At 39.5% G+C, this 23,408-nt stretch overlaps 3 protein-coding genes across 3 annotated transcripts; 1 reads left to right on the top strand and 2 right to left on the bottom strand.

Annotated features, from left to right (window-relative positions):
• LOC115040858 (lysosomal protective protein) lies at window positions 1-4,098 on the top strand. The gene is made up of 11 exons (XM_029497948.1): window positions 1-269; window positions 402-513; window positions 608-745; window positions 832-990; window positions 1,116-1,207; window positions 1,433-1,517; window positions 1,596-1,748; window positions 1,839-1,984; window positions 2,539-2,701; window positions 2,793-2,882; window positions 2,976-4,098. The coding sequence occupies exons 1-11, from the start codon at window positions 97-99 to the stop codon at window positions 3,057-3,059; spliced, it is 1,395 nt and encodes a 464-aa protein (XP_029353808.1). The 5' UTR covers window positions 1-96; the 3' UTR covers window positions 3,060-4,098.
• On the bottom strand, window positions 3,168-11,810 carry slc38a7 (solute carrier family 38 member 7). The gene is made up of 12 exons (XM_029497949.1): window positions 11,701-11,810; window positions 10,322-10,760; window positions 9,553-9,606; window positions 8,593-8,737; window positions 7,959-8,100; window positions 7,758-7,856; window positions 7,523-7,580; window positions 7,301-7,415; window positions 6,874-7,021; window positions 6,303-6,502; window positions 6,159-6,210; window positions 3,168-5,820 (listed from the first exon to the last, which is right to left on the bottom strand). Exons 2-12 carry the CDS (start codon window positions 10,574-10,576, stop codon window positions 5,718-5,720), a joined length of 1,371 nt encoding a protein of 456 aa, XP_029353809.1. The 5' UTR covers window positions 10,577-10,760; window positions 11,701-11,810; the 3' UTR covers window positions 3,168-5,717.
• Window positions 11,811-12,839: 1,029 nt separating this feature from the next.
• On the bottom strand, window positions 12,840-20,146 carry got2b (glutamic-oxaloacetic transaminase 2b, mitochondrial). Its single transcript, XM_029497933.1, has 10 exons — window positions 19,999-20,146; window positions 16,968-17,124; window positions 16,586-16,714; window positions 16,441-16,500; window positions 16,206-16,367; window positions 15,857-15,961; window positions 15,545-15,695; window positions 14,816-14,981; window positions 14,521-14,671; window positions 12,840-14,118 (listed from the first exon to the last, which is right to left on the bottom strand). The coding sequence occupies exons 1-10, from the start codon at window positions 20,079-20,081 to the stop codon at window positions 13,996-13,998; spliced, it is 1,287 nt and encodes a 428-aa protein (XP_029353793.1). The 5' UTR covers window positions 20,082-20,146; the 3' UTR covers window positions 12,840-13,995.
• Between the last annotated feature and the right edge of the window lie 3,262 nt (window positions 20,147-23,408).

Consider the following 23,408-nt stretch of genomic DNA (forward strand, 5'->3'; position numbering starts at 1 on the left):
ACGGAGCAGCCGCAGGTGCCTGTGGAGCAGAGAAGGAAGGAAGCCAAGGCCACCAAACGAGTCTCGTCCTGCGGTGTTTCTGATTAGTTAGGTCGGATGGTGTCCTCCGGGGCTCTGCTGCTGTGTTTGCTGGCCGAGCAGCAGCTCCTCTCCTGGGCTCAGTATGCTCCGGACGAGGTGGCCGACCTGCCGGGGATGATGTTCCATCCCAACTACCGACAGTGGTCCGGATACCTCCAGGCACGGCCCGGGAAGTTCCTGCATTACTGGTACGAAACTGTGACATAGTTAGGTTAAATCTGAAGGAGAAGTACTGAGCTTAATGTTCCATCAAAAGTCCTGCAGTCAGTTGTCTCCGTATTAATAATGCCAGAGCTTTAACAATCAGTCATCTCCTGCAGGTTCGTGACCTCTCAGAGAGACCCTGACAAAGACCCTGTGGTCCTCTGGCTGAACGGTGGCCCAGGCTGCAGCTCCCTGGATGGATTCCTGTCAGAAAATGGGCCCTTTCACGTGAGTGTGTGTTTGTGGGGGGGAGGTATATTTTATGTACTGATGCATTAAATTCATCAAAGCAAAATGAAAAGTGTGGACTTCTCCCTTTCAGGTGAATGATGATGGGGCCACATTGTATGAGAACCTGTTCAGCTGGAACAAGATTGCCAACATGCTGTATCTGGAGTCTCCAGCAGGTGTAGGATTTTCCTACTCCGATGACTGCAAGTATGCAACTGATGATGACCAGGTGAGTTAGCCTGCTAAAGGAGGAGTAATGGATTTCTAAAAGCAGATAAGAACTCAGAAATGCCCATTTCTATGTTCTGTTGTCAGGTAGCTGAAGATAATTACAGAGCCCTGCAGAGTTTCTTTTCCAAATTCCCAAATTTCACTCAAAATGATTTTTTCATCTTTGGAGAAAGTTATGGTGGCATTTATGCACCAACACTCAGCCTGCGTGTGGCTACAGGAACTGCCAAAATCAACTTCAAGGTGAGGAGCAGATATCTTCAGTAGCACTGCCAGCTGCTCAGCATTAGCACTTTAGAGACACATAGCCAAACATACTTTGTAACAGGAATTTAAATGCTTGTCTTCCATCATTCTCTTGTTCTCAGGGCTTTGCTGTGGGAAATGGTCTCAGCAGCTTTGCTCTAAATGACCAAACCTTGATCTACTTTGGTTATTATCATGGCCTCTTTGGGGAAGAGTAAGTGACTCTTTGTAGCTGAAGCTTTTTTGCATTTGTTATGAAGAAAAATATAAAACGCAACTCCATGTAATTCTAGTCTGCTCCCCTGCACACGTTTCTTACCAGTTTGATTCTTTTTTGCTGACCATCTGATCAGTCAATGGAACATGGGGACAAATGGCAAAAAAAGTGAATGGTATCTGATGTAGAGAGAGCCATTTTAAACACATGACTTCTTTGCAGTTTATGGCGTGATTTGAACATAAATTGCTGTGAGAAGGGGAGTTGTAATTTTTACAACTCCAGTTCAGAGAGCTGCCGGATGCTGGTATGTGTACGCGATTTCTAGAGTATCCAGCTGGGAATTTGTGGTGCCACTCTTGACTTCATCCTTGTCTTCCTTCAGGTGACCATGGCTTTTCGGATTGTGTATGACATGGGACTTAATGAGTATGCCCTCTATTTGGATTGTGAGGGTCAGGGAAGATCACACAGAGGCTATGAGAGGACCATGAGTCATCTGTTTAAGAACTACAGGAAACATTCACAGGCCTACAAAGTTAGCCATACCCTCTTACTGCTGCATCTGTGTCTCAAATTATTTTTGTCTAGTTGCATGTTACTGGTTAACATCTTTTTTTTGATGAAGTTTCCAGATAGAATGACACCCCTTGTATCTCTGGGTGAAGTCCCTCCCTGCATCAACAGCACAGCTCAGATGAACTGGCTGAATAGAGGAGATGTGAGGAAAGCTTTACACATTCCAGACACACTGCCACCATGGGACATCTGCAGGTGTGCTACAGTAAAGGAGCAATATAGTGTCACTGATGATTTTTCTGCATCAAGTCCATCTTACTGGTATTTGCATGTGGTTGGTTGACACATTACTATTTAAGTGACAAGGAGCTCATGACAGCTATGTGAAACATGGACAATATGTACAACTGCATTTATAAATCAACAATGAGAGAGGGATTAAACTGGTGGGGCATGCCAACCAATTAATTGGCCATTTACCGAAAGAATGCAGTAGTTTTCTTAGCCAACTAAAGTAATATGCGGAAGAGCAAAAAAAATTCTGCAATTGCTGGTTTTTAACTCTTACTAAAGGAGAAAGGTGAAATAATCTCAACATGCTATGTTTGCAAGGAACAAATTTTAATTCTGAACATTTTGTGTGCTGAGTTTCATAATTTCTCCCAAATAACTAATTTCATCTAATTGAGGTTGGATGTTTGGTATAGGTTATGGCATTTGATTGACATAAATAATTGTTTTGTATGTGTGTGGTTTGACTGGAGCTCAGTAACATATTTATCATTATGATAACAAACTCCTCATTGCAGTGATTACGTTGGAAATAATTACACCACCCTATATCCAACTGTGAAGGATGTGTATCTGAAGCTGCTCTCTCTTGGCCTACGGGCGCTTGTCTACAACGGAGACACAGACATGGCCTGCAACTTCCTGGGAGACCAGTGGTTTGTGGAGGATCTTGGCTTGATGGTAAGAAGTAACTCTCTTATATTTGCATGCAGTGCCCCCCCCCCAAACTACAGCCAACCACATTCTTAATGCTACCAACAAATGCTTCCAGGCAACCACAAAGTACCACAGCTGGATTCATGAAGACCAGATTGCTGGTTTCTATCAACAGTTTGGAAACATAACTTTCCTCACAGTCAAGGTAACCAGTAGTGTGGTGTTCAGTGTCTGCTATGTACACACGTTTTTGTTTTTAAAGGTTGTTGATGTGAAATACCACTGTCCTGTGTTTCAGGGTGCTGGTCATATGGTTCCTCAGTGGGCTCCTGGTCCAGCTTTCCACATGTTTCAGTCTTTCATAACAAACAGCTTTTACTGAGTTATTATGAAAACAGTTTCGGACTGACCCGGTTTTCTGCACTGATTGGTCATATGATGTGACCTGATCACACAGTCCCAAAGAGTGTCACATGAGCAAGTCTGATATTTTATGTCTTTATTGAAAACGCCCATTGAACATTCACAGTGCTGGAGAAAAAGATAAGTGAACCTTCAGCTTGAATGACTGACTCAAAATGGTCTCCATATTCCTGCAGATCAGACCACTTCTAAGGAGAAAAGTCACAGAACCAAATCATCTCCATTTAAAGTTTGACTTTAGACTAAGTAGAAGGGCTTTAAGCTTTCTAGAGCAATTCATTAAATCTAGATATGAAACAGCTTCCAGTAGATCTCATCAACATAGCTCTGGCTCATTCCTTCAGTCAGGTTTCATTGGTTAGGTAAGTTCGATAATGCTTGACTCCATTGAGCTTTTGTTCGTCACATAGCTGAGATGTTCAGGGTTTGCAGCTGTGAATAACTTAATTAGGTTTTTCAAAATGGACAAGAAAATATCTTAAAGTGGTCACTTACTTTCTCTTCTTGCCCGGATGTATATGCGTTTGTACTCATCACTTGTTAGGTGGTACATTTTCTCAGGGAAGATAAGGAAAAGAGAGGGCACTTGAATAGTATTTTTAATTGTGTAAGTGTATTATCACCTTTTTGCCTTCACTCTGGTCTTAACAAAAGTGAAACACATTTAATGATCTGGCTTGACAAAGGTTGACTGAGTTGGTCTGTTAAGGACACTGTCTTAACATCAGAGTAATGTTGGGGGCTGCACTTTCATTGTTTGGCTGTAGAGGCTTAGCTTTCACTGAACATGCAAGCATGCAAAACCAATCAAGTCTTTGTAGTGATACAAGACTATACTGTACAATAAAATTACAGTAGCACAGAAGAAAGTTTAGTTTTTGTGCCATCAATCTTTTCAGCAAATGTAAATGACATAAGCAACTGTTCTGAATTTAATGACATTGTTAAAAATGCAAAGTCACTTGTCTTAATTAAATGTTTTGTTGAACTGCCACAGACACATGGATTGTCAGATTTCTTCTTTCTTCAGATCTTGATTCGAGTCCATTTATGTGTTTTATCACAGGCAGGTTCCTCAAGTACACCCAGCAAAACTTACAGATGAAAATGTTTTTGTACATTGATGGAAATCAGACATGTTGCAATCCACTTTTGTGCAGTATCAAGTAAAAGAAAAAATTCATACAAACTTGACATGTTTGAAAGCAATTTATGTTCATAAACTGATTGCATGAATTTAAGGGAATAACTAACAGCCATTTCCTTCCCTTTCTATAAATTGGCCATATTCCACCTGTGTGACTAATCCAATCTATGCATGCTTGTCTATATATCTATTTATATAAAAAAAATCCCTTTTTACCAATTCTGTCTCTCAAATCCCAAAGTAAAACATTGTATTACAGAGTTTGATACAATCTTTAAACTGTAAAAACTAAGTACTCTCAGTCTTGGCTCTCACCTTAATGATAGCTAATACCACTTAACTATCCCAAAGCCAAAACTATCCCATTTATACATTAAATGCAAAACCAGAATTAAATACACTTGTTTTAGGTTTGATAAATGGATCATACACTGAATTCACATTCAGTTCAACAGAGGCACACTGCTGTACTTTCAGACATTTTGACACTTTTTTTGGTCTTGCACATGCAGTAACTGCACTTGTTTTTAAAAGTCTAGGTTTACAGTACACGATAGTTGCTCTAGACCTGTTTTGACGTGATTTAACAAAAAAAAAAAAAAAAATACATTCACAGCACTTACACTTTGAGACATAAGAAACCAACAAAGCTGGAAAAAAATAACATAAATCCTTTTCAAAATGTTTTGCTTTGCCACAGAGCTGAAAAACTCCCATTTTCGACTCCTTTAGAAATGAATCAAGACTTGCAGTTAACACCTCCCTGATTAGCAATGCTCTATCTTGCTGTGTGCACATAGTGTTCCCACATCACTCGTGTCAGTTTTTTCATAGATAAGACTAAATTCGTAATTAGTGGACAAACTCAAGAATAATGACAACACAGTAGACAGTAGTTCCAACGCGAAGCACCTTGATAAGACCTGGGATCCACATATTGATTCAATGATAGGAAACATTTACCTACATACAAGTTAAAAATGCACAAATTGGTGCACTTTCATTATATATATATATATATATATATATATATATATATATAGACTTCTAAGTCCTTTAGTTCTCGTAAACAGGACAGGAATATGTCACCTATACAGGGTTCAGAGACAAAGGCCATCCTGTGTCCCTGTGGAATGACTACATTGTCAAAGTATTTTCTCTGCAACTTATAACCATCATAAAACATGCAATTTGAATTTGAGAGAAAATTAAAAGGGAAAGTGTCTCACGTTGTTTGGTATTGTGTGGTGTCTTCAACGACTCCCTGACTGAACAACAAAGAACTGATGAGCTTTAACCCAATGTTGAGTAGGAATGTGATGTGCCACAGTGGGTACGATTTCTTTAAATGACTGTCATGAGATATTAATCCATCTTATCCAGAAATCCAGAACAGCAGCATAAACTAGAGACGTCCCTCCCCAATCGTCAAAAACAAGGACACTCCATGCTCCAATAAAAAGGTTCCTCTTAGCTGTTGATGTCTTGATAGATGGAGTTGGTTGTAGTGAGGCCAAAGATGAAGGCTCCAATCGTTACCATGACAACACCGAAGACCACCAGTCCATGCCAACTGGAAAAGAGTGTATAGAAAAAATAAAAGCGTGTGAACATCCATTTTACATTTTTCTAACCACAATGAAATAGATGATTGATGGAAAATAACACCCATCACAAGTCTTCCTATTCATGGAGTATTCCATCAATGTGCATGATTTTGATATTAAAGATTTTTTTTCCTTTTACTCCTATTTTTGGGATTATGGAATATAGCCACAGTTGAGTGACTAAATTATTATTATTATTATTATTTTTTATCCTAGACACAGCAGCGCCCGGAGATCAATTATAGTTATGAACATGGCTAAAGGCTTGAGTGTAGAAATATTTTGAAGAAAAGCAGCATCTCACCTGGCTGTCCGACTATCTGTCTCTGACAGTTTGGCTTGCATCAAACATAACCCTGTTAAGTTCAAGACACGTATTAGATATTATAGTGGCCATTTTAATTTGTCTTATCAAAGAATGTAGCACACAGAATGAGGGCAGGTTTACCTGGGAAGACGAAGATAAAACAGGCAGCCAATCCTCCAATCAGGGAGATAACCCGACCGATATCTGGGATAAAGAGGGCGAGGACAAGGGTGACGACAAACCACACCAGGGTCTGCAGGATCCTCCTCCTCTGCTCACGACGTACACAAACTTCCACCTGCTCGCCTTGAAAACGGAGCCAAAGTCCCTCTATAACTGCCCTGCAGAGACATTTGATCACTGCATTGTTAAATTTGGAAACTCCTGTTTCACACAGTGGGGGAGCATCTGTAAGGTCTGAAAACTAAACTTTGTTCAGTATTGGTTGAACCCAATCCCAATACCAGTGTTTTTTCTCCCATTTTACCTTATAAAAAAAAGAGTCTGTAAGCAAAATAAATGCTGAGGATTAATCTTGCTGTCTTCATCACACATGTGATGAAGCCTTATCAAGATGTTTGTTTATGAAAAAACAAATCTATTGGCTATCAGTTGATGTATCATTAGTTAGTTTTTGTTCTAAAGTTCAGCACCAATATCAACCTTCTCTTCTGAAGTGCAGCCCAGCTTCAAAATAAATATTATATCTCACCTGCCACAGAAGTGTAAAATGGGGTAGGATGTGACCACACAGATGACTATAAAAGCCCTTGCAATGGCCACAGCAATATCATCAGGAGGGTAAGACATCAAGACGTCTTGACTAACATTGGAGCCAAATGTCAGGAAGCCACAGACACCTGATTAAACACAAAACGCATTGCTTTTAAGCACTATAAGTCATATGAACTCCACCAATGCTACACAATATTTGCCTTTCATCATTGGTTAAGCGTAAACCAGCATTTTAAACAATCATCCTTTACAAGTTGATTAATGTATATCAGATCCTGAGATGAGAGAAACAAAGTGGATAAGGGGTCTGCAGACAGTTAAATACTTCTGAAAATGTATCAGTGTAGCAGGCAATTTATTTATGATAGATAAGAGTATACACTGAGTGACAGGTTCACACATACCCGTCCCTGTGTAAACAAATAGGCAGATTATCATGCTGAGCGTGACCACAAGGCCCCAAGGTCTGATTGCTTTCTTGCTCATGCTGTTGAACACTGGAACACAGCTGACGTGGCACTACAGAGAGAGATGGGGAGAAAGAAGATAAGGCAAAAATTATTGAGCAAAATTATACTTAAATCATAAAGAATGCAAATCCTTTTATGATACATATGAAGAAATACCTGGAAACCAAAGCATATGGTGGGCATTGCATTGAAAACTGCAGTCCAGGAAGCAGAACTGTAAAAAACAGAAAGATTTAGCCACTCAAGCAAAGCAGGATGGTGAGGATGAAGGCATTTCCGATTGCCTGGGTTATTATTATTACAATGCTCAAATTATTAGTAAGAGGTTTTTGAAAAGCTGTTAGTTGCATGAAATAAGGTCTGTATCATGGTGAGTGAGTGAAAAGCTCACCTGGTAGGAACATAGGCTGGAATTGTGTCTTTGTCTGGCCAGATGTATTTTACAATGACCACAACAGTAACATACCAGGTTCCCACCACACTCAGTGCACTGTAATGTAGAACAGTAACTCAGATGTGATTAACTTGGATGGCGAAATTAATTAAAAAGAAAACAAGCCAAGTGAGTACACTGAGCAGCCAAGCTTTGTACCTGGCATATTTCTGGAAGCCAATTTCTTTGGGGATGGAGAGAGGAAGGATAACCAAGATGGCAGTCACAACAATTGTAAATTTGCGGTCAGTGTACCAGAAGCCACCAGTACTGTCTGTGTCATGAGCCACTGCTGCTATCACTGTAACAACAACAACAACAAAAAGCAGGAAATCATTTGAGAAGGTGAGATAACAAGAGATGGATGCAGGAGAGTATGCATGACAAATGTTACAATGGGAATTAGTTGCAAACTATAGAACAAAGGGCAGAAATGTAAAAGTAGTTAGTGAACATCACTGCTACTCCATTCATTCATTTCAAAAGACAGAAAGAGGTGGAAGGTCACAGTCTATATCCAGAAACAGGCAGGAGTAGGATTTCTACACTGTCAGCATCTCAGTACACAAAAATGTACCAGTGAATTACATGACTGTCACATTTACTGAGTGAAAAAGCTGAGTGTTGATGTTCTTTGCCCTCTTCAATAATGCCACTGTCTTGTACTTTTTTTTAAAAGCTTAGCAGCACAACTACTGCTCGCCATCTGCCTTTGTTCATTCACAAGAATTACAAAGTAGAGAGAATCCAGGCTAACAGGGGCTGCTAGGTGAGTCACTGTGACTATACTTACAGCGATCCAGTTGGTCTCCAATGACAATAAAGAAAGCAATGCAAGTGCCAAACGTATAGACAGCGATGGCAACTTCACATATGACTCCTGTGACTTTTCCACATGTGGCTCGGACAACTTCCTGATAGGTGCTTTCATTACTGACCTGAAGGAAGCAGTAAGAGGATAATAAATGGTCACGGATTCAGCAGAAAAGGTACCAGAATAAAAAACAAAACAAACAAACAAAAAACAACAACAACAACAACAACAAAAAAAACACAGACAGGTCTGTTTCCATTTTCTAAAGTTGCCCTCTTATCATCATCTGCCAATCGGGTCAAACATGTCTTTGCTGACATGTAAAAACTAAACATGCTGCTCTTACAGCTCATGTGATTTAGGATTGAGTAGCTCAGCATAAGTGAAGCTAAAGGCATTAGTCCAAATCCTATAAGTGGGAATTTGCCTATTAACAAAAGAATCATGTTTGTATTTGCAGCAGGGTCCTCACTACAAACCAATATCATCATGTTTAGTCTGCACTTAATTATATATAAATATAACTGCAGGAGAAGCAGAAAAGACAATGTCCATGCTATAATTAAATATGGTTGTTTTTTGTGAATAAAAGCAATAGCCAACACCTCTTTTCTGGCTCCAAAGCGTATTTAAAAAGTAAGAAACCAAATGTAAAATTTACTTAAATAACTCAATCTTGTATTGAGTTTGTGTTTTAGCATGTATGCAAAAGTCTAAACCATTCAGGAAGTGAAAGTCGAAGCTTTTGTGTAATGCTATACATCCATTTGGATGAGCAATACAACCACAGGACAAAAAACTATTACACAACAAAATAGCTCAGATGTTTTCACCACTAATGAAGGAAAGTAAAGTGAGAGAAAATCACTTTGTGATAGAAAAGCCTAAAAAGAATGAAGAAATGAAGTCAGACTTTGACCGTCCTGAAGCAACACAAACCTGGGAGCAGTAGCCAAGAATCACTAGTCCACTTATTATGAAGATCAGCATAAACTGAAACACAAAGAAACACAAAGTATCACATCATTATTTCCCCTATTGTGTATTGGCGATTTTATGCCAGTCACAAGAGGAAAGCAGAGCTGATAACTGCAGACAGTCTGACATTCACTGCCGGGTAATGTTATCAGCTGAAGCCAGGAACAGTTATCATTTACACAATTAGAGAGAAACTGACTGATGATTAAGTAAACAATGTTCTTTCCTTTCAGATGCTCTTGGCTGGGGTTTTTAAATGAGTAGCACAAGTAGTAGAAAGGAGACAACAGCTTCCTTCAATCAGGGTAAACGGGTTCTTGTATCAATCAGATAAATGTAGATTTCTCTCTTACAATATGATCAAACAACGGCACACTCCTCAAAAATAAAAACACACACATTTCATTGTCTTATAAGTTATAAAACAATGACTTCTTGCCTAATCGATTGTGAATAGTCAGAGTTGGTTCCATCTTTGTGTTAAACTGAGATGTGGTTCACCTGGCGGGCACATTTAATGAATAATTTTGAGGTAGCACCTCCAGTAACTTCTGATAGCATTTATTAGCATGTTTACTTTTTGATGGTGCAAATGATAAATTGATGTCATAATAATCAAATCAAAGAACACATTTTATCTCATTACATTAAAGTCATTAAAAGTACATAGATGTGTGTGTGTGTGTGTGTGTGTGTACATATAGGGGTGTTTTCACTTAGATCTCCTCACCATTTGAAGCATCACTCCTGCTGTAACTCCTCCTGCCATATTGAAGGCTGCAGGGAAATTGAGTAGACCAGCTCCCAGTGCTGCATTCACAACAATGAAGACGGCTCCCAAAGAAGACACACCCCCACTTCGCCTCCTGTCTGTCTCCAAGTGTTGTACAGAATCGACACTGGGGCTCTGCAATAGCCAGGCTCTTTCTCCAGAGTCATTACTGCCAACCCCCCCCCAGTCCTCCACATCAGCGTTAATCGCCATGAGTCTGTTATCCTTACACAGCCAACAGAATAAGGTCCCAAAGTGTCTGGATCCAAGAGGAAGTAGACGGTGATCGGAGAGTCCAGATGAAGGAACAAGAAGTCACTCAGGTGCAGTGGAAATTAAATGCCCAGTGTCTTTGGCTCTACGACATCCAGGAGGAGCTGATGTATCTCAATGCTGTCTGTGTGATGGAAGAGATATTCAGAGAGAGTTATGAATGTTTCCACCTTCTAAATATTTACTGCTTACTGTGTTACCTTAAGATCCAAAAACCAAATTACCATAAAATACAACAAACAGTGGACTATTTGGTGTATACTACACACAAAAACTGCACTGTTGGTTAACAATTAACTCCTCTGATAAACCCAAATAGTTGAGGAAGAATTATGTAAAATAAATTATCATTCAACAAAAACATAAATGAGAGAGAATGCCATAAAAAAATATTAATACCCACTACATAAAATACAAAACAGAGAGGTTTCGATCGCGTTGTTCCTTAAAGTGAGGTTTTGATTTGTTGATTCCCGAATTGTTTCTATTTTGCAGAGGCACATATATGCACTTCTCAAGCCTGCTGTGCAGGATAGTATATTGAAGCCTTTTCACAAGCTCGTGTATTTGATTGTGACTTCAAAAGACACAACTCACAATTTCTAATCTTATAGGCCAATCTGGACGGTCAATTGGGTTTCCGCTTAAAAACAGTGTCACTGTGTTTAGTGACTCGGATCTTAAATAAACAAGGCCATGTAAAGTCAGTATCAGTATCTGCAGACACCGGAGGAGCAGAGGTGAAGTTACCGTTACCGGTAACAGGGAAGTCCAGCTGAGTCCAACACAAACACAACTTCAGCTGTCCTCACCAATTACCGACCAACACAAACCCAACTTCAGCGGTCCTCGCCCATTACCGACCAAATGAACCCCCAGCTCTTCACTTCATTATTTCTTCGCTCTTGTTTTCATTAGTGTCCCATCATCTGTTGGCCCATTGTTACTCTACCAGCCACAGCAGCCTCTTAGCCAACCTCACCCTCTGCTCACAACAAACACAACCGGCCACCTGTTTCGGTAGGTCGGTGTTAGAGGAAGTGTGAAGAATGAAGACACGGTACCTTTGACGTTTCTCTGCCGCCTCAGACTGACTGAGCTGTTAGTGTTTTGGCTGCTCGTATACGGCTGAACAACATGTGACACCATGTCACATGACCAGTGCCGGGCGCGGCCATGATTACCGGGAATTTTGGGCATTGTAGTTGTTCGTATTCACAGCGCTCCACTATTAATTTGAAAATCTAACAATATTATATTTTCAAAGTAGTCCACTAGCAGTAAAATTGGCATCAATAAGTCAGTAGCATTTCACTGTTGTAGCTGTTTAAGGTACAGACGATTTTTCAAATAAATTTATTGAAGATTTATTTTCAAAATGTTGTCACAAATATCTGGAATACAAAAGGCAGCTTTCACATTTCCTTGTTTCACATACCAGAAGCCTTTACCTTAAAATTATGAATAAGCAAATCAATAAAAAAAAAAATATATATATATATTAAGAAGTAATTGATAAATAATCAGGATCATTGCCTGTTAATGTTAATCAGATGGAAGTTTCAGCTCTCTTTTATATATTGTAAGATAGAGATAGTTAAGAATTTATATTAAAGTGTCATGGTTTATAAGATTGTCATATGTTTTTCAAAAACCTTCTTAACTTGTACATACAGCTGTCACAGACATGCAACTGTTCTATGATGAAAATAAGAACACAATAGTTCTCTGGAAATAGGCATGATAAGAGAACACCCTTTAGGAAATGCACTTTGTTAAATCCACTTTGCAGTTTTCAAATTATTTGAAATGATTAGATAAATGTCTGTTAAACTCTAATTCAAAGCTCTAACAAGTGGAATTTACTTGACCACAGGCCACAGAGGCTTGAGATTAGAGTGCCAACAGGCCAAAGTGCTGAGACAACTGTTAAGATAACAGCATTGAATGCAGCCAGTTGTTGAAGGACTGTGTATCTGCATTCCAATGAGGAAATTAAGTGTGATAATCCAGCCTCACCAGATCCAGGAAGATTTATTTCTATTGCAGGCTGCCAACACCATATATTCTAATAAAGGCTTCCTATTACAGTAGTGTAGAAAGAAACCTATCAATCCTTCATTATATTTTATCATGTTCATATAAAGCCACAGATGCAGTGTGGAAAGTCTGATCGGGGAGGGAAAACACACACAAGACAGAAGACATTCCTATTATAATTTATTTCTTGTTCAGTTGGGTTCAATACCAACGATCCATTGTTTCTTGACAGAAAGTAAAACATGGTGACATGCCAGAACAACAAACCAGGTTGAAACCCCCCATTCCATAGAAAATGCCATCTGTGCCTTAAACTTCATGATGAACAGTCACATTGAAACATGGTATCTGAATGAATGAGCTGCAACTGCTTTTTTTTTTTTTTCTAACTGTCCAGTGTTCATCCCAATCAGGTCCCCCACTTCACTTTATTAAGCAAACAGAGAGACATATGGGCTGTGATCAAATACAAAGCCATAATGATGAATATTACAAATGAGACCATTGATCCAAGGCTTTTGGGGAATATGAAAGAAGAGTGGAATTTGCTTTGTATTTTGTAGTTCAATCGTTTAGGTTTGTGTAACTTCTCTTCTAGGTGTTTAAAGAGACTGACATAGACTGCTGCCCTGCAAACACCACAGAAAATTACAAAATTATCCTGCTGAAAAAAGTACTGAGTACAAGGGAGATAAACAGAGATAAGACTAAATTACCAGATGATTGATTAGTTCAGATGAAGACCTAAAGATTAGCCTGAAAGGAAACTGATTAACTGAATGACAAATGACTGTTACGGAAACATCTTGTGAAAACAATAGCCAGTGCCATTTTGGGACCTAAACAGTTCCTCATATAAAGTGCTACGACTTAACCATTAAAATGGAAAAAAAAAAGACTCACAATTTCAGCAGACGGACAATTAAGCATGACATTGAGCTGATGTTCATTTGAATAGTTAGTTTTTTCTAGTGTGTGGGTCCACAGCAGACAACACACAGGAGGACACCAAAGCACAGCTAACAGTTGACTCCACATATCAAATAAGCAAAAAATCTTACATCAGCTTGAAGGAGCAATCCTGTCTTCTATAATTTGGCAGGGGGCATGTTCATTGAGATGTTTGGGGGGAAAAAAGAGAAGAACACAGCTGCAACTGCTCAAAATGGGACAAAGTTGAAGTCATGATGAAATCAAGAAAATGTCAAACTAAACACTGTGCTCTTTTCTAAAGGTGGAATGGAGCAGAGAATAAGTGATGCACACAGCTCCTTGTTAACTCCTGCTCTGATTTTGTAGCTCCCCCAGCAGGATCCACTTTACTTGGTGACGGCGTGGATGGCCTGTGCCAGGTAGCCCACATTTCCAGAGGAGACACCTGCCATGGAAATTCTGCCATCCTTAGTCATGTACACAGAAAACTCCTTTGTCAAGCGCTCAACCTGCAAGAAAATAAAGTAACACATCTAATCCATTCTTCATTACCTGAAAAACAATCTCATGGAGGCTTGTTCTACAGATAAACTTAAATAGACCAGTAAAGAGGGAAGCACAGATGATTTTTTTTCCCCCACCCAAGTCTGCTTTTTTTTTTTTCTCTTCCCATTATCGTAGCAGGATGTTACGGTTTGTACTACCTAACAAGAAAATTGTCATTTCAGAGAGACTTTTATTGGACTATTAGTTGCCAGAAAACTAGCAGAAAATCAAACTATGTGTATCTACACAATGTTAAAATGGTTGACTATTAGTTATCTTGTGATTAAGTTGGCTTACAGTAGAAATTATTAATTATGCTGTTGTCTACTTTAAGATGTGAAAACCAACATTAGGTGATTAACTACCTGTTCGGGTTTGAGACCTGTGAAGCAGAACATCCCGATCTGGTCAATGACATGCTGCCAGTTTTGGGAGGAGCCCTCCTTTTTCAGGCCAGCCACCAGCTGTTCTCTCATCTTGATAATGCGGTTAGCCATACCATGAACTTCCTCCAGCCTATGACAAAGGATAGTAGAGGAGGAAGATGGATAAATAGATTTTAGAATAAATCAAACAAATTGAAAAAACCCTGAAAAATCCAAATCATAATTTTGGCTCAAGTAATGTACAATGTGTTGGTATAGATCGATAAGACCATACCACAGTGAGCGCAGATCAGCTGTGTTGAGAATGGTTGTTGCAATTCTGGCACCGTTCATTGGTGGGTTGGAGTAAATTGGCCTAATGAGGATTTTCAGCTGAGACTCCACTCTCTTCGCCTCATCACCGTCATTACACACAATAGTAAAGCCTCCAACACGCTCACCTGTGAATATCAACACCAAGACTGGCCATTAGTGATTCAGTCTGTGACACTGTTAATCTATTAAAAGTCATGTCTGAAATGAAGCCCAGTTAGGAGGGAATGGCAAAAAGAGCACAAGACAATCTTGACTGTGTCGAGAGTAAAAGGAGAAATTCAAAATATCAGGAAAAATGTTGCATGGGCATTTTAGAACTATTATAAATTAGTTTGAGATTACTGTTGTGTACTTTTCTCTACAAATGCAACAGTAGGTAGCACCTACTGCAAGTAAAACATGAAAAGTTGTTTAGAAAAAATTTAAAGCGGTCATGAGGAACCACATAAGTAATGTGTAAATGGGAAAGGAACAGTAAAGGAACTGCAAAATAATCTATCTCACATTTCAGCACAATTATATTAAGTGTTTAGAACAGTCTTACCACTGGGTGGGGCTAAAGCACAAAATACAGTTCACCCATTCAGACAAATGGAATCTTTTCTTTCCTTTTTTTTTTTTTTTTTTTTTTACACGTCATCTTCATTAATATTCATTGAAGAAAAACCTCTATTGGATGGTGACTGACCATAAAGTCCCATGTTTTTGGCAAAGGACTGGGACAGGACGATGTTGTGGCCCTGTTCAATGAAGTAGCGCACAGCCCAGGCATCACGGTCAATGTCTCCACTGGCAAAGCCCTGATAGGCCATGTCAAAGAAAACCAGAAGATTCCTTTTCTGTGAGGTGAGACAAAAGGAGAGAATAACAGAGAGGAAGAGAGAGTTAAGAGTTGGGCATTTTTCAAATGATAACACCTAAGTTTAATAAAGGGAGAGGGTTTTATCAAAATGTAGCAGCATAGACTCCATAGACCTCTCCAGGGCTGATGCAAACTCACCTTCACAATGTCAGCGATTTCCTTCCACTGTTCAGGGCGGGGGTCAACGCCGGTGGGATTGTGAGCACAAGCATGCAATAAGATCACACTCTTCTCTGGGATTTTCTAAAACATAAACAGAGGTTTTAGGTCATCAACATAGAATTCCTTGTAAAGCAGATTGTTTGATGACAGTGAAACAGACTGTAACCACCTACTTCTTACCCAGTAAACACTTTTCTTTGAGTCAGTCAAGTTAAAATATGATTCACTTTCTAACAACCAATTATCACAAAGCCTTGTTACCAATTTTCTATATCTGAAAATGTTTCCAAATCTCTTGACTAGTTGTAAGAGTTAGATTTCTTACAGAGATGTCTTCCAGTGCTCCTTTAAAGTCAAAACCGCAGGTTGAGGGGTCATAGTATCTGTATGCTTTGAGCTGCATGCCAGCATCTCTGAAGATGGGTGTGTGGTTTCCCCAGGAAGGCTTTGGCAGGTAGACATCATGTGGGCCTCCGTGGAATCGAGACTGTGACAAAAAAACTGATGCGATAACCTGATCGGAATCAAAGTGTTAAAAGACCAATACAACAGCACCTCACCAGAAAGTTTGCTCCAATACGCAGAGAGCCAGTTCCTGATATGGTTTGGACTGTGATACTCTGTTGGGAGAAGAAATCTGGACTTAGAAATATGAGAACTAATTTGACCTTAATTTAGTTTTGAGTATGTAACGTGCAAACTTACCCTACCACTCTTCAAGACCTCATTATCACCACCAAAAGCTAGTTGGGCACAGGCCTTGGTGAACTCCCCCAGACCACCAATGGGAAGATACTCCTTATCGAGCTGTTTGGCTGCAATCATTGCCTCTGCCTGGAAGGACAGTGGAAAGACCAAATATATTATATGTACATAAACTATTCCTTTGGCAGATATTCCCAACTGTGTAATTCAGAATCTATAATTTAGTTCGTTAGTTAGTTTTTGGGGCTAAAAATACATGTATACCCACCTAACCTACTGTGACTTTGTGAAAAGGCAGAAATTCTCTTATTTAATGAAGCAAGTATTTAACCCCAAAATACACAGAATACTAAAAAGTTAAAGAGAAACATGACAGTTATACCTTGCGGACACAGCTGAGCACAAATGGCTTGCCCTGGTCATCCCTGTAGGCTCCCACTCCCAGGTTCATCTTTTTGGGGTTGGTGTCCCTCTTGAAGGCCTCGGTCACCCCCAGGATGGGATCGGGGGGACCCATCTGCACTCCACCCCACCATGAGCTGCAAAAGGCAACAAAGCAGTTAAATAATGATATAGACAAGATGGTAAAAACGTAGGAGAGGAAAAAGTTCATTTGTGTGTACTGCACTGGAAAAGAAATATTCCCCAATAAAAATAAACACCAACATGTTCTGAAATGAGCCACCTCACAACTTGAAGTGACAGCGACCACACTGATCCATGTTAACTATGTTCCTGTGACCTAATGCTTGAGCTTAAATTCTAATGTGACCAGAGGATGCTGTACTGAAGGAGATCTCATAAACAATACATACTCACTAGGCAGAAAAGTTGCAGAACATTTTAAGCTGTTCAGTAGTTCCAAAGTCCAACAGTTCTGTGACCAAAACACACTGCTTTAGAAATCATTCCCACACACACACTCAGCCACGCTCTGCATATATGAGTAACTTGAACACGAGAAAAAAATTTGACCCGCAATAAAAGCAGCAATTGTGAACTGCATGTCAAATGTGAAAAGGTCATCACCTCTGATCTCTTGATCTCAACCAGGCACTCCATACAGATTTCCATTGGTTGTGATAATGTTGCAGATGAATGGATTAGAATACTTGAGAATTACACATTTTACCATAATACCATAGCTATGGATCCAAATTGATATGAAAAGAAAACAAGGCAGAGAGTTTTTTGTGAAATGAAAGGTTTTAAACACTCTTTGCACTTTCTCACTTACCAAATGTCTACACTGGTGGAGGTGTCAAGTGTTGACTAGATCATAAGCCAATACATAATATTTTTCATGAATAACCCAATAAAAGCAAAACACTGCAACAGAATATATTCTGAATTATACCACTCTTCACAGCAGCTAAGCAACAGCGCAATTCCAATGGGTTGGCAGATAGAACAAAATAAATCCTGACAGAAATGAATACAAACATGGAGTGATTAACCCCATTGCTAGAGAACAGCGACAGTATGAAACTCTTTCATATCAAATGAAAACTACAACTCTATTTGTGGAAGATATAAGTGTTTGTGGTAAAAGTCTATGAAATCAGTGCGTGAATAACTGCTTTGCTACTGAATATGCCATGTCAAAATAGATATCTTATAATATTGTGTTGTAGGAACCTTTTTAGGCTTTATATTAACAAAGCAAATATACTGTGTCATAAATCCAATAGATTAATTCAGGTTGCAACCTTCCCTGTGCTACTGCTCACATATTGTCTCAGGTTTCTTCTACTTTCTAAAACCCTTGGCTTGATGCTAAATTTAGGACTGAAGGCTTTTCAAAGGGTAAGACTCTGCAATCCCCTGCTGATAAACTTTGAAAGACCACACTTGTGTATCGAGTAGTGACTACAGTTCACCAACACACATATTTGTCTATGAAATGTAGTGTGATCTGTGTAAATGTTAGTTCTGCATTAAAAAAAACCCAAAACTTGTCATCTGACAATTCAAGTCTGCACTGCAGTCATTAACTTGACTACAATCTGAATGTGATCCCATATTAGCATATAAAATATGTGCAATTTTGTATTATACAGATGTTTCCTCACTGATTTCCATCACTCAGGTACAGTAAAATATTTCAAGTAGCAAACTGAGAAGGTAAATGGTAGAGTGGATCTTAAAAGTCTGAATCCACATTCCCTACTGAGAATTACTGCGGCAATACTGCAAATATTGAGGTTATCTTGCAAGAATATAACCATTTGGTTCAAGGTGTCTCATTATACCTTTATTGTGTCTGCATACAGAACCTAACCCTTTGAGCTGGACTTCAGCATTTACATAAACATCACAATGACTGACAGGTTATCAAAGATCAATAGACCAAAGGCCTGTTTGGTGAGTTGAAAGCACAGGACTGATGGGCTTCACAACGATGCTCATCCCCCACCAACTGCCTTCAGTGGTTACAGACGGTGGGGTGGGGTTAAACATGAGGAGGCAAGATGGACCAACCTGTGACATACCTACACATTCAGCAATGTGATATGTGGACAACACGTTACACCTGGGAGCCATGATGTTAAACATTTACATGTATGAACAGACAAATCTAATATCGGACATTGAGACCAAACTGTCGGATTACATCGTCTTGATGCACAGAAATTTCGTATGAATGACTACAGCAGAACTAGTTTGTCCTCCAAGCAGCTCAGAAAGGACAACGGTCCGCCTCACTCTCTCAGCTAGAAATCAGCCAATCAGCAGCAAAGGTGGAACCCAGCAGCCAATCGGAGGGCATGACTTCCCTAAACTACGACGAGTCACTAGGCTCAAAAAAGAGCGTGGGCTCAGAAACTTGAAGCCAACGCGATTGTCCAAATCCTGCAATATATATGACCTTAAATGCCAAGTGAAGCAAAATCACAAACACCCCGAATGACTCATTTCCTCATAAATCTGTTATCTGTGCCGCAGCAGATCGAGTCGGGCTCATCTCCTACACGCAGAAAAATTATCCACAGGAAATGTAACAACGTGACTTTCATCTTCAGCGGGCTGCACCTATAGCATCGATTGGTGCCCTCTGAGTGGTAAATTAACTGCCCAGCGAGGAGGATATCAGGACCAACAGGTGCTGACCCGGGGGGCCACAGGGTCAGGAGGCTTTTTAACACAGGAGCTAACTGCCCAGAGTCCTCGGGCCCTGTTTGACCCTTGCCTGTGGTAGCTAGCCAGCTAGCGTAGCTAAATGAATTAATCTCAGAGTAGTGGCCATTAAAAATAAATATTCTGACTGACAGGAATGTTGACCTCTACGTTAAAAGATCAATTTACTGCAGGTCAGACTAGCAGCGAAAATAACGTGGTAGCTCTTCGCTAAACTAACGTGACAGATGTTAAACCGCCCGGGTCGGCCGGTTGGAGCCGGTGGCTGAGTTTACCTGTGGCGGGAGGACAGGACTGCCAGGGACGGGGAGATGTTCCCCAGACAGAAGATCACCTTGTTGGACTTGAGCAGGGCCATCGTTGTGCTGCACTCGGGAGTCTAGCGTAGCAGGATGTGAACGGATGTGAAGGGCAGGGATGCTTTCTTAGTCTTCTTCGGTTTCTACGGCGGTCGGCGGCCAGATTATGGCGCATTAGCGCCCCCATCTGCTCTGGAGTGTGACTCAGTAGCTCACCTACTTCTACCGCGTACATATCCATACAATAAGAGAGCAAAACAACAATTTCCTATTCTCCATACCCCGTTTACGAGCTCTTTATCCCTTGGAAAATCTAATACTGCCTCAAAATTTGCCCTCTAATCTGTGCCCAATACACCTTTTGGTGTGAAGTGAGTCTCTCATTTCCCAAAGTTTTCCTGCATTACCCTTCTCTGTCCCTTAGACCTCCTGCAGTCCATAATGACATGCCCCGCTGTCTGCTGCTCCCCTCACCCCTCACATTGTCTCCTTACCAGTTTCAAAGTCTTCTTTTGGTCTGTGTGCCCCAGTCTGAACCTCCTCAATATTACTTCCTCTTCCCATCCTTGTCACCTTGGTGCGCTCTTGAATTTTATATAAAAGTCTCCTTGTCCCTTCTCCGTTCCACATTTGTCCCACATATTATTTATTTTTTCCTTCTGTCTTACTTATTCTAACCTATTTCGATTTCTGTTTCCCTTTCGAATGATGCTTGTTTGTTTATTTGTCTGTCCTCTCATTCCAGGGAAATGTAACCTTTCCCCCTTAGTCTGCAAAAACCCTCAGACATCAGGAGAATTACGAAACAATTCGCAAAGCAAGACTTCATTTTTTAGCGCAGTTCATTTATTTGTCCATCTGAGAGCAGTATTACACTGTGGACATGACATCATTGTTGGCGCTGTAACTGTTTTGCATGGTTTGTATGTTAATGTGTTGAACCAACTGGTCACGTGTTAAAATAATAACTAATGCCAAAGGGACATTTCTGATGCATGTAGCTCATATTTAATACATTAAATTTTCCAACTTGATGTTTACAGCACACGGAAACATTTTAAATTATATCTGACAAATTTAAACAAAAAACATTTATTATTTATTTAAATTATCGTTTTTTGTTTTTGTTTTTTGGGTTGTTTTTTTTTTACAATTGAGGACAATTAAATATATAATTTCTCTGTCCATACAAACTCTGCAACCCTGAGCCTACCACAAGGTGGACCCTTCTCTACATTTTACCATACAGAACTAAGCAGCATCTACTGTTCATTTTTCTGCAAATACACAGCTGTAAAAATCTTTTCTTTGCAAATGTCTTGAAGAGTAAAAAAAAATGTTGTTCGTAACAGAACAATGCAAAATGTAGGAAGTAGGAAACACACAGTTGCAATGGAATAAATTAGGTTTGTTCTATTTAAGAATCCCGGTCCTGAAAGTGTGAGAGTAAACCAGCAGGTACAGTAACAGGACTCTGAAACCGAAGCAGACCACATCCTCCTCATTAGTTAGCAGCATTCAAGTAAAAACGTTTATTATGAGAGAAATTATGAGAAAACAACATGGGTTTTATGTAGAGTGAAGTGGGTGCTGCAACGTGGTTTATGTAATTTCTATTTTAAAAGAAAAGGGGTAAAAACATGTATAATGGTAGCTGTGCCCATGCTAAGGCCAAAGCAACAAACCCCCAACAATCAGGCTGTGACAAAGAAACTAAAAATGAAGACACTTTGTTTTCAATTCAACAACAAACATTTAAAAAAAAACACGATAGGCTTTTCCTGATACAAGAAATAAAGACATAAATTATTTAACAAGACAAACATACAGGCCTAAAAGCACTGACGCAGAAGTATTCATCACACTACTTGACTGTACCTTTCCGCCAACTGTCAGGGAACCAATTTCCAGGTTCACTTAGAGAGGAACAGTATTCATGTTGTGACTTTGACTATGATAATGTGCACGAACTGTGAGGTGAGGGCTGTAATCAGAAAGAGCCAAATGTGACCTTCACACGTGTGCACTAATGTCTTTAAGAGTACCTATTTGAAAAAGGATTATAAATCTTTGAAATGATATGATACAAATTCTGCAATAAGTATGAGCAAAAACTATAACAAAAATTGTTGTATCAATTATTACAAATCTGCTATTATTAATGTAGTTTCAGTGCAGATGGTGTTGACATTGGTGACAGGCTTTACATGAAACCCCCATGTCCTTGTAGCTATCTTAATATTTGGGGATAGTTTGAACATCCCAGCAATCATCAAAAGTGTGTGTTTATAAATTTATAGCTGTGTGCGCTAACCCACATCTGTGTGTGCGTGTGCAGCTGTATGAAGGGTACAAAACAGAGAGAATCTCATCTGTTTCCATTTTCTGTCTCATTCCTATCACTGAATGCAACTGATGTGTGTAGAAGAATCAGAGCGAACATAACTCTCTTTTTCCTTGATGTCAGCAGTTAGCAGCTTGGACAAACGCACAATGTTTCATTACACACCCATGTGTATTTCAGTGTTTGTGTTCACACGTGTACAACTCTGAAGACTAATGTGAGGGGATGGGCATTGCATTGTTCTTAAGCACAAGTGAATATCCGTGTAGCGGAACTGATGGCATGTGCATGAAGGCATGTGCTGTAAAGATAGTGATTTCAATTAAAGATGAAAGCTGATGATTAATTTATGGAAGTTAGACTGTTCCACAAAGATGAAATATGGGGGTGTATCTATTCTATAGAAAGAAATAGAAAAGTATACTCAGAAGAATGAACTGCTTTCAATAAATAATAGATATATGATAAAGATATTTTGTCAATGACATTATATAGAGCCAAACACAGAAGAGACTGATATTGTAGAACATGTATTAGAACGGAGGCTCAGGCACATTAGGATTGAAAACAAATGGTTCAGTTATGCTGTATTGTCAGATTTGTGTACAGTCAAGAGTGAGAAAACAATTCAGCAGTATTTTTGTTGTTCCTGCTTGGCCCATCCTGCTTGTGTGCCACAGAGACTTCAGAGACTCTTCTATGAAAAATAAAACACAAGCATTTGCTATTTCACATTTTCTTTTGTTGTTGTTTTTTTTTCTACCTAGAGACTAGAAAGTGAAGGTGGAGCACTCTGGAGAAAACTTTCTTCAGTGTTGGAGCATCAGTGCTGCAGCTGTAATCTTCACTAGAAGTGGTTTGAGTGAGGCTGGGGAGAGGGGGAGAGGGTATTTTCCTTTACATGCCACTGAGAGAAAATACCAATGACATCTGCACTCAATGACATCTGAGTGCAGTGAAATTATCATTTGCATGAGAATCTCACTTTTCATGCAAGTAAATGAGTGGGACTTAAGTTGCCATATTATATTTATTCGTTTCT

The sequence above is a fragment of the Echeneis naucrates genome, chromosome 3 (genome assembly GCF_900963305.1).
Source record: "Echeneis naucrates chromosome 3, fEcheNa1.1, whole genome shotgun sequence".
Classification (NCBI taxonomy): domain Eukaryota; kingdom Metazoa; phylum Chordata; class Actinopteri; order Carangiformes; family Echeneidae; genus Echeneis; species Echeneis naucrates.

Coding starts and splice junctions, on each gene's coding strand:
- LOC115040858 (XM_029497948.1), top strand. CDS start 97: ATGGTGTCCTCCGGGGCTCTGCTGCTGTGTTTGCTGGCCGAGCAGCAG. Junction 1,518..1,595: donor CAGAGAGCTGCCGGATGCTG/GTATGTGTACGC, acceptor GTCTTCCTTCAG/GTGACCATGGCTTTTCGGAT. Junction 2,702..2,792: donor TGGAGGATCTTGGCTTGATG/GTAAGAAGTAAC, acceptor AAATGCTTCCAG/GCAACCACAAAGTACCACAG.
- slc38a7 (XM_029497949.1), bottom strand. CDS start 10,576: ATGGCGATTAACGCTGATGTGGAGGACTGGGGGGGGGTTGGCAGTAAT. Junction 7,857..7,958: donor GGCTTCCAGAAATATGCCAG/GTACAAAGCTTG, acceptor TCTACATTACAG/TGCACTGAGTGTGGTGGGAA. Junction 7,581..7,757: donor CCAGCCTATGTTCCTACCAG/GTGAGCTTTTCA, acceptor TGTTTTTTACAG/TTCTGCTTCCTGGACTGCAG.
- got2b (XM_029497933.1), bottom strand. CDS start 20,081: ATGGCCCTGCTCAAGTCCAACAAGGTGATCTTCTGTCTGGGGAACATC. Junction 15,962..16,205: donor GAGCACTGGAAGACATCTCT/GTAAGAAATCTA, acceptor TTTATGTTTTAG/AAAATCCCAGAGAAGAGTGT. Junction 14,119..14,520: donor CAGGTCTCAAACCCGAACAG/GTAGTTAATCAC, acceptor ATTTTCTTGCAG/GTTGAGCGCTTGACAAAGGA.